Raw genomic sequence first — 10,890 nt, forward strand, 5'->3', positions numbered from 1 at the left:
AGCCTCCAATCAAATTATTATCCTAATAATATCCTTGAAGAGCTCATTGGCTGGAATTTAAGCAGCGCAGTTTAAGTAAATTTAATTTCACTTGGCTCTAAGGACGCCTGTATACCCGAACTATTATCAGATTTAATGTTCAGTACGTCAACTTGATTCCGTGGCACCGGTCTGGGCTTTAATCGGTCACCTGACACCACACACACACACACACACACACGCACGCACACACTCACACGCAGGCGGGCACAGGACTGCGCTCCGCGGCTCGGCGAGTGTGTGAGGAAGATCCAGCCCGTTATTTGAAGGTTATCTCCAGCAGGAGCCTCACTCTCCGGATCCTATGGGAATTCTGGTAATCGCGGTGTTTCTCTGGGCTGCAGTCGGAGGTAAGCCTTCATCGCATTCATTAAACACACACATTGTGTGCATGCGGGGAGCTTTAACTGTGAAGTGGCGGCAGAAATTGGCAGGCTACATACCGGAGACGACCCAGTTCTTTACACACTACTACCTCAGCTTAATTTTTTTATTTTTTTAACCGTCATGAAGCCGGCTTTATGGCAGAAAGATACACAATAGATGCGTTATAACGCTACTTTATGGCGCAGACTGAAGGTTTGCGCAAACCTAATGGCGAAATCCGCAGGGGTTTAAGACTAATAGGCTAAACGGGAGCCTTGTTACATAATTTGCTGTGCGCCCACCTTTCTGTCTGGCTGCCAGCCGGACCGTGCTGCTTCTGGCAGGTGGAGACATTTTTATACACAGAAGAGTGTTTTACTATTCAGGGACTCCCGGCTTGGCCGCTAGAAATCCAAACGTAAACGCAAAACTCGGCGCAGGGGAGCGGAACAGCGCACGTGTGCGAGCCGCTGTGAAAGCCGGCGTAATCAATTATAACAGACCGCCTGCTGAGTGTGAGAACCAGGGGGGAGTGTGCCTCACACACACACACACAAACACACGCACGGTAATGCCAGGCTGCAGGGTGCGCAGCACTGTCAGTAACCTATGGAGGATACTACAGACTGGGTGCAAGTTGTGTCGCAGTGTGAGGGCAATAACCCCACCCTAACACAATACAACCAAATCTAGTATTATTACATTAAACTGTATATAAGATACCCGTGAATGCCACTGCGGCTCGACATCTGTCAATGCCAAGACTCCATATTGCGCATCCTTCAAGCCCCATAATAAATGCGCATATTCTTGACTCTGAGAGACATTTTGGGGCTTTTTTGGCTCCAGTAATTTGACTCGGACACGTGATTTTTTTTTTTTTTTTTTTTCTGAGCGGATAAAGCCAGATCCCGGTGTTAATTATGGCGCTGGGGTGTCCCAGCTTACACACACATCACATGGACATGCAGACAGTGGGCAGCTCACGTGTCTGAGGGGGGGCTTCAGCGCTATCAGCTGGTCCTGTATTGATCCTGCACTGATCGGGCTGTGAGCTGACATCCCACAGAGCCAAGATAAAAGCCATAACTCATTGTCTTTATTCATTTTTTAAAAATTAGTTTTATTTTTTTGTAATGTTTGTTTGTAAATACATGAAGTCATTTTTGATTAAGTCAGTGTTTTCCAAACAAAGCCCTCTGTGTTTAGTTGATAGTTGAGACACAATCAAAGTGAATTGCTGATGGTTTGAATAAATAAGCCAATGAAAACTAGTTAAGCGTTATGTGACTCTGCTTTGTAATAGCTATGGTTAGTTTTGTGTAGATGTGGGTCATTCTCTGCAGACTGGTTTTAGAAAAAATAATTTTAATCAAAGCCAAGAACAGACGCTGTTTAACAAAAAATGTGACGTACCTGCAAAAAACGTGGTTTAATTTAGTTTTATTTTTTAACTATTATATACACACATCAAAGTTGGTTTGTTGCAGTCTATTGGGACAGTAGGTATAACAGTAACGCCTGTGACAACCTGAAAAATCTGCATTAATATGGACAAAATGATCTTTGTGGTTAAAGCTAATACTGCACAAAAAAAAAATACTTCTCAAACATTTAAACGAGTCTTTCTAATTACAGCATTTTGTATTTTGTGTAGTATTTTGGTGTTGTGACAGAGTGGAATGTGAAAATTGATGCTAATAGATACACTTCATTGGTATCATAAGTCAACAACAACAACAACAACAACAAAAATGTAAGGGGCCCTGCGTGACAGATTTGATCAGAAGACTCACTTGTCAGTATTTACATTTATTTATGTAAAAAAAAAAAAAACTCTTGTATTTGCTGTGGCATTTAGTGAATAAAGCTGCTGTAACTGAACAGCATCACATCTCACGCTTCAGCCAGCCCTCACAGCCAGTGCATAATAATAAAGGAAAAGGTCGCAGGCTGCAGGATGAACATGGATTGTCTTCTACGCTGACATTCAGATCTTTGTTAGATGCATAATATCACTGTGAGGAAAAGGCAGAGCTGCTTAGAGTGCCTTTAATGACATACTGGCTTGCGTGGGATTGGTGACTGATTTAGCCCAGGTGGGAAACTACCTGTGAGCTAAATCTACTGGGAACAACTGCATCCTACAGCGAGGGGGTGGGGGGGTTAAGCTTCTTTGCTGTGTCACTTTACAGAGGTAACTGTGCTCGCATTAACAAGGGAACGGCTCCACCTACGCGTGCACAGAACAAACAGTTGGAAAGTAAACAGATTACTTCATCTGTGATGTAAGGTTTTAGTTCTTTTTACGGTCGGAAAACTGCAAATTACGTTGATACATTTTAGTCCAGTTCTCCCTCACACTCCACGTCTCACCCTGTTCCTCTGTGTGTTTGTGTTTTTTTGTTTCAGTGGGAAGTCGGCCGGTAATCTCACCCCTTAATGATGCAAAGGTGAGAATCTTTTATTTCACCTGTTGTTCTGCTGCTTTTTAATTATTCAGCCATAAAATGTGTGTGTGTGTGTGTGTGTGTGTGTATTGTTGCATTAGGTTGAATGTATTATTCAGGAGACACTGAATGAAGATGGGTCACCACATGATTGTGGCCCACAGCTAGCAGGTAGGTGACTAGTTATCTGTTCTTGAGGGTTCACATAGTGTCACACAGTGTTTAGTGTTTATGGTTTGATTAAGCAGTGATTAGGCTCGTTTGTGTCTCATTATATTTTGCAGAGGAACTTGATGAGGTGCACAGGCATCAGGGTCTTCTCAGGGAGCTGCAGAAACTGGCTGACGATGGTGCACATGAATTCACACTGGCTCAATTTGATGTTCTTTTTTCAAGACATTACTGCTAAAAAACAAAAACAAAATAAAAAACGTATGTTTGTTTTGCAGAGAGGGAAAGGGAGCGCGATGATGAGAGGGACCGATACGAGGACAATCTGGCCAACGATGAGAACGATTTTGAGGAGACCGGCGAGGATGAGAGGGATCTGAGCAACCTTGCAAAAGAAACAGAGGGAGAGAAAGAAGACAAGACAGAGGATGATGACACCAAGAAGAAGGAGATGGAGGAGCCACGCATTGAAGACAGAGAGAGGGATGATGAAGAGGAAAGAGCCAAGGAGCTTGAGGAGCTGCTTGCCGAAGAACTCACCAAGAAAGGCAAGGAAGAGAGAAATGACGAAGAGCTCAAAGAGCTCCTGAAAGAGCTTAAAAAGAAGAGGTATGAGGCCGTGAAGGAGAGGGAGATCCAGAAAGGCTCTGGAACAAAGCAGAAGGACAAGGTGGAGGAAAAGAAGAAGGAGCAGCAGGACAAAGAAAGGAAGGAAGAAATGGCAGAAGACTTGGAGCAGCAGAGGCTCGAGGAAAGGAGGAAGAATGAGGTGGAGCTAATGGTGGAGAAGGAGAAGGTGGAGAAGGAGTTGAAGGAGCTGCTCAAAGAGCAGGACAGCAAGAGCAAGCCAGAGCAGGAGAGGGAGAGGAAGGAGAAGCAAGAGGAGCTGGATGAACTCGTCAGAAAGATGAAACGGGTGCAGGAGGAGGATCAGCAGGAGGTGCAGGACAGGAAGAAAGAGGATGGCGTAGATGAAAAGGTGGGGGAAGAGAAGAACGAGAATAGTGAAAAGAAGGAGGATGAAGAAGGAGGCAAAGAGCCTGAAGAGAAAGCAGAGAATGGCATTAAGAGGGCAGAAGAAGTGGTGGAGGTGAAGGAGCCTCAGCAGAAGAGAATGATGGAGAAAGCGAGCGATGAAGCCACGCGGCAGTTTGAGCGGGAGAGGTACAAGGGTGAGGAAGAGGAGGATGAAAATGGGCAGGATGAGGAAGATGAGGATGAATATGTCAGAGAGGATGAGGAGGGGCAGGAGGAGGAGGAAGACAATGAGGAGGGTGAAGAAGTGGATGAAGAAGATGAAGGAGAAGTAAGTTAGTGGGCAAATTTAGGCTTGACTGCAGATTACAGTGTAATTATACTGTAATTACTTTGTAGTTACACCAGAATAACTATAAGTGCAACGTTATATTCATCTCATCCATCTAGTGTTGAAATTTAAAAGCATGTACAGACATGAGCTAATGGCTTTAAGGGAGATCTCTTTAACCATAGCACTGGAAATTTAAGGGGAAAATCCCTTATTACAGCGACACAGGGTTGCGAGTGTTGGAAAATTTGCTTTCTCTCAGCTCTTGGAGGAATTTGATGTCTGCTCTTTACAAATGCACCAATTTCACGTTTGTCCAACATTTTATTCCCACATTTTTCTGCAGGAGCTCCTCGAGATTGAAGCAGAGCTGCGCAAAGTGGCTGCAGAGCTGAGGGAACTTCGCAGAGGATAAGACACCCATAACACACATATACACAAACACACACACACACATGCAGTGGAATGACAAAGCCCCTTTGTTGCATTCACACATTCAACTCACTCATTTTCCATTTAACAGCCTTCAAATCCCTTCCAGCACTCAGAGGAATCTGTAAATGGACATTAGTAGAAACTGTACATACTGTTGGTTCATTTCCACTTTTAGATTGCCTGGAAAAAGCTGTTCTTGGTCCTCATTTGGATGCGTTTTTCGTGTTGAACAAAAAGAGATGCAGTTTTCCAGACAATCTGAAAGCTTGTGTTCATCCCTGTCTTGACTATCTGTAAATACTGTGTGTGCGGTGGACAGGTGATAGATGCAAAGCATTCGACACTTTCATTCAAATGTTAGTTTTGATTGCAGATTGCCAGCCACAAATGGTCCTAGCAGTCAGAGCTTGTTTACTCTCAAGATTTCATCTTTGATGGCGTGTTCTTGATGGGGGAAAAAAAAAACAGTTTCCCTACTATAAGTAGTTAGTGTATTTTAATATACAGTATATTTTGTGCAATAATTGATAACTCTGTGTACCCTGCTGTTCCGACTGTTAACAGTATGTACTACTGATATTTGTACCCAGGAGTAAGTCATTATCTCCTCTTCATTTCTTTGATGACAGTAGAAATGAGGATTGTTGTTTCATTTGGCTCACGCACTGTTACAGCCAGACTGTTTGCGACGAACCGGGGTGACACGAGCAAAACACACACTTGCACGTACATCACACGTTAAGTTTGTCTTTTGCGTGGTTGATTGTGTGGCAGAAGGAGGTGATGTGCTTACAGCTTACAAGGTCTAAAAGTGTCACCTCAGGTTTCTCAGCCAGCTTTGCACTCTTATCTTAACAAGCCAAGGAGGAGCTGAAGGAAGGAGGAAAGGAAACACTAAAGCCATTTGTTGTCTTTTGGTAACAGTAACACTGACGATAATGTAGACAAACGCTCAGTGGTGTTACATCCCAGTTTTTCATGGCTGTCGTGTCGTTTGTGTAAATATCAGATATGTAGTCTGTAAGCCAAGGTCATAGGAAATATGAGGCAACACCGCCCCCAAGAGGACACTGGTCAGATATGCACTTGGTGCAGGATTAACAGGGTTACTACTGGAGGCCCACTTAGTGCAATAACACAGTATAGACTAGCGCACATGTGAATGCAATAATTACTGAATTATTTAATGTATTTTAATATGTAATCAAAGTGCATCATGTAGTACTTGTACACAAATATTTCTCTTTTTTCTACACAGCTGAGATTTACAATACATTTATGTATTTGAACACTGGTGGAGCAGCTAGTCAACTTGTGCAAGCACGGTAATAATACACATTATTAATCAACACTGAAGAGCTCATTACTGTCTATTCCAAAGAGGAGATGTTTGTTCCCTTAAGGGTTAATCAACATGAATGTACTGTAGTTTCTTTTTCTATAGAAAATGTTTCAACAAAATGTATCTTACAAACCAGCAAGAAAGAAATGTCTGTGGGGAGGTGACACACTCGGCATAGAGGACATTTTAAACAATAGGGAAAAAAGTGATAAGAAAAAGTCATTTGTAATATTACTGGCCAATCAGAGTGCTGTATTTTGTGCCTGCTGTATCTTCTTCTATGCTACCTGTCAATAAACAGAAAAGTGTATTCAAGCACTTTAGGTTACCTTTTTTTTTGTGCGTATTTACCCTAACAGGGCAAAAACAATTAGCATTTCAAAATAATTAGTGTGATCTGCAGGGGATAAAGTTCAGGACCGAGTTTTGTTTATCCTTTCGATGAAACAATCCGTGCTCAGCTCCTAGTGTGACAAACACCAGCTGTTTCATCAGAGGAACCACCTGTAGTGTGTGCTGGCTAAGAAGAACCAGCAGAGGCGTGTTGGTCCAACACTGACTGGATGTGGCTGAGCAAAGAGGAGAAAAACTGAGGCATGCCCTCGTAGCCTAGCAGAGAAAAGAGCTCATCAGAAAATGACAGCGTCTTTCTGTGTGTATGTCACTGTGTGCTCCAGCACTACCTGGGAAAATGTTGATGTCGATGACGGTGAGCGTGTGTGTGCTTATGTTGACAATGACGTCCACACCAAACAGGGCAAGGCCGAGCTGAGCTCGGAGCTCCTTGACCAGGGCGGCCACGGCGTCTGAGCTGGGAGGAGGCAGGGCCACCATCTGCTCATCCAGCTTAGAATATGAGAGGTGGCATTTTACAGTGGACTTAAACAGCATTTGACCTGTTGCTCTAATCTAAGTCAGTGAAATGCTACTCACAGATGTGAGATCAGAGTTCGACTCCGGTTTGGACACCTGATGGCTGTTGAAGAAGATGGTCTTCCTGTCTGCAGTCAGAGAGAAATCAGAACTACAAACAAAGCAAAACTGGATATTGACAGTAGCATAAGATAGAAAAGAGAAAGCAGTGGAGAAAACAGGAAGCTAAAGCTTAAAAGGAAGGGACACAAAAGGAAAGGAAAAGAAAAGCAAGAAAGGTAAGGGCAAATTAGGGGAGTAAAAAAAGCAAATGTTTAACAAAAGAAGGGAAAGACAAAGGAAATCTTGGCGGGGTGGAAACTGACCACAAGGACCAGAGGGAAAGTTCTTGATGGAGGGCCTCTCTACGCAGCAGTGTTTGTCTCCTACCACATATACTTTGTACAAAACAGCTCCGTGGTTCACAAAACTCTGGAGCACACAGGGCGGATGGATATCAGCCAGACTGGCTGCACTGAAGAGCAGACACATCTGGAGACCACACATTAAGAAATGGAAATGCATGAGAAGATTTTTTTTTTTTACAGCTATGAACAGTTACCAAATGAGATTTTGCGAGGAAGGAAAAACCAAATCAGCTCACCTCATGGGAATATGAGCCGTGTGCCACTCTGGTTTTACAAACTTGGGGTGAGAAGAATAGGACGTGTTTGTGAGTTAGTATTTGGATTTTTTATAGCACTCAGCACAATGTTCTGCTAAAATGATCCGTTTAATATAATCTTTATACTTTTTAAATTGCATTAGATGACTTCCAAGACCTGTAAAGAGTAAAAAAGTGGAAGACAGAAAAAGCGAACTGACTGAGAGGAAAGGTGAGGCCCTGAGTTATCACAGCCTGCTGAATGGATGACAGCTCACTGCCACTGTGGACCTCTAGGTATGGAGGAGTGCAGATATGCCAGTCTGACAAACAAAACAGAATGGGCACCTGTTAATGTCTGTAATCAAGCTGTAAGCTGCGCTAGGCTATGAAGCTGCAGGTCACCTCGGAGTGAACTGTTCAGTTGGCTCATTTTCTGGCATGAAGCAAAGCGGTCTAATAGTTGAGTCATGGCAGGCAGGGGGTCCAGCAGGATTGTGTCGGGATGAGCTGACACATAACTCTGCAGTGAGAAAGAGAGAAGAGTCACTAACTGCTCATTAATGAAAATGTTCAGTGGCACCATCATTGAGATTACCCAAGATTAAAAGACTAGGTTATACAGACAGATACAAAGGGTACTCAAAAAAAAAAAGATGTTTTCCTTTGCAATGCAGGATTACCTGAAAGTTATCAAGGAGCTGCTGCGATTGGCTATTGTGCTCAGCCTCCACAATGACATCAGACAACTTGTGGATGATGATGTCGAAGGGTCCCTGAGGCCCCAGCGGCTGAGTGAGGTCAATCTACAACAGGAAAAAATGTTTCTATAATTATTTACTTTCACACTGTATGCCAGTGGACTGGTATTTATATAGTGCTCTTCTACTCTAATTGAGCACTCAAAGCACTTTCCATTACAGCCCCATTCACCCAGTCACACACACATTCATACCTTATAATGCTCACACACACACACACTCCAATGCATGCACCAGGGGCAACTCGAGGTTCAGTATCTTGCCCAAAGATACAACATGCAGACTGGAGGAGCTGGGTATCAAACCACCAACCTTCCAATTAGCAGATGACCTGCCCACTAAGCTTACTGCAGCTGGTATTCCCAGGCTCTCTTCCACGTAACCATGCCCGACGCTGCTTAGCTTCCCAGATCAGCCATAATGCCATAATGTAGATGTATCCAATCTATACTGCAGGACCTTATATTGTTAACTTCTACACTCAGACTATCTGCGTCTGTGTGGCTCTAAAGTTTAATACACTTACTTAAAGTTGTAAATGGCAGTTTGTTTTAGCATGTCTAGCTGGTCATTGCAGCAATTAAGAGACATAACTTTTGATCTTCACTTGGTTTCTTGAGACAAATTCTCAACTGATGAGCAGGAAAAAACAATGGTGTTACTGTTAGCACTGATCATATCCCCATTCTGTTCCTAATAATAATAATAATAATAGTAATAAAATCGCTTTCCAAAACTTTTTTCTATGTTGAGGCGGGATGTAAGATTTAGAATTATTAAGCCACAAGAAGTTTTGTGACGTCCAGCATTTGATATCAGAAAAACAAGTTATCACATGGCTATGTTTATGTCACTACCAGATGGCAGAAAATATAGTTGTGTGTCATTGTAAAGAAAGAGAAAATTAACATTGTCTTTAAGACTTAACTGGCCCAATGAAAGCATATAAGAAGAAAAAATTTAGGACCAAGAATTGAGCTCTGGGGAACACCATATAACAGGAGGGCTGAGGAGAGTCCTCCAGCTGTGCTGGCTTCTTCATGGGGGTGTTTTTTTAAAGCTAAACCATAGAGCTAATTAATAATGATATACATTAGCTGGGCCTTGCCACTAACACACCTACAGTCAATAGATTGCAACACAGTGAGTCACAATGAGTTCTAGGACCAAGGTCAACTGCATGTCATCACACAGTATATAAAACAATTTAAGCAAAAAGTTTGAGGCACTGTGAAATATTTATGGGCTTTGTTCATAAAGTTGTTTTGACAAGAATGATGAATTTGTCATTGTTGTTTCGCATTTTTTGTTTAAGGCCACCAGGAAATCTTTAAGGCAACAAAGAAAAAAAAAAAGTGTCACTTCCTCATATCTGCCCCTGAAATCTAAATCACCATAAACACACCCAGGCAGTTTTACACATGGGTGCAGCAGTAGACAGATATGTAGATGCAGTTAAATATCTGAGCAGGTACAATGAATTACAAGTTCACTACAGGCAGATTATAGGAGGTGGCTGCAGGTGGTTGTGACACTGACTACTAAAGTTGTGGACATCTGTACATGACACAGCGAGTGTACAGACATCCACCCACCTTCACATACAAAAAGCTTTAACCTCTTAAATACACTTAGATATTTTCATTTCCCCCTTCTTGGGCTTTTAACATTTTATAAAATCTTACTCCTCGGACTCTGACAGCACTGGCTTGTTACACTCATCTTAATTAAACTGTAATTATCAAATCAAGTGCTTAGCAGATAAAAACACTGGCCAGTCTTCAACATTACATTTCATCAGGCTCCTCATTGTAAATGCAAAAGATTTAACACACAGTGATTTAGTGCAAGAAAAGCACTCACCTCGACCACTTCCACTCCACGGTCCCTGTGGGAAAGTATTAAAATATTTATAGTCTATTGTAATGGCTAATTAAAAGTGGCTGATAATGATCAAGGCTTTCAATGTAACAAAAAAACAAACAAACCCAAAAATAAATCCAAACTCACAAATTATTGTTTTTCATTGAGAATTTTACAATTGTATACTCTAATAGTAAAACAGTCATTCTCACATGCTTTCTAACTACGATTATCAGTATTGTGCTGAAATAAAAATATTCCTTATTCTGTCTATTAAGGACCCCACTGTAACAGAGCCTTAAGCCCCCGTTTATTTCTAAATCCTACTAAGAAATATTTCTGGCTGAGCTAAAAGGTCAACTTACGCACAGAACTGCACGAAAGCGTCCAGGTTCATCCTCCTGCGCTTCTTGTCGCTGAACCAGAAGCCGACCCTGCGTCCTGACATTCGGCCGTGCGTGTTGGGGACCCCGGTAGCCGAGTGAGCGCACAGACAAACGGAGAGCTCCGGTCCATTCATCCCTCCCCTGTAAAACTTCTGCTCTCAAGCGTCAAGGTCCTGTCGGTCTCATAGCGAGACAATAATGAATCATGGTAGTCTGAGTCTCCGGGGGAAAAGCGAGAGGGCCAGTCCAACTGGC

General features: G+C 42.6%; 2 protein-coding genes across 2 annotated transcripts; one reads left to right on the plus strand and one right to left on the minus strand.

Annotated features, from left to right (window-relative positions):
* The first annotated feature begins 220 nt into the window (after positions 1-220).
* Positions 221-6,427, plus strand: LOC115790764 (vicilin-like seed storage protein At2g18540). Its single transcript, XM_030744704.1, has 6 exons — positions 221-389; positions 2,818-2,858; positions 2,957-3,026; positions 3,140-3,205; positions 3,305-4,332; positions 4,679-6,427. Exons 1-6 carry the CDS (start codon positions 344-346, stop codon positions 4,745-4,747), a joined length of 1,320 nt encoding a protein of 439 aa, XP_030600564.1. The 5' UTR covers positions 221-343; the 3' UTR covers positions 4,748-6,427.
* Positions 6,019-10,874, minus strand: LOC115790765 (inositol-tetrakisphosphate 1-kinase-like). The gene is made up of 10 exons (XM_030744705.1): positions 10,615-10,874; positions 10,250-10,274; positions 8,309-8,431; positions 8,031-8,148; positions 7,847-7,948; positions 7,626-7,666; positions 7,348-7,513; positions 7,043-7,110; positions 6,793-6,955; positions 6,019-6,718 (listed from the first exon to the last, which is right to left on the minus strand). The coding sequence occupies exons 1-10, from the start codon at positions 10,767-10,769 to the stop codon at positions 6,630-6,632; spliced, it is 1,050 nt and encodes a 349-aa protein (XP_030600565.1). The 5' UTR covers positions 10,770-10,874; the 3' UTR covers positions 6,019-6,629.
* Between the last annotated feature and the right edge of the window lie 16 nt (positions 10,875-10,890).

This window comes from Archocentrus centrarchus, chromosome 13 (assembly GCF_007364275.1).
Source record: "Archocentrus centrarchus isolate MPI-CPG fArcCen1 chromosome 13, fArcCen1, whole genome shotgun sequence".
NCBI classification, from domain to species: domain Eukaryota; kingdom Metazoa; phylum Chordata; class Actinopteri; order Cichliformes; family Cichlidae; genus Archocentrus; species Archocentrus centrarchus.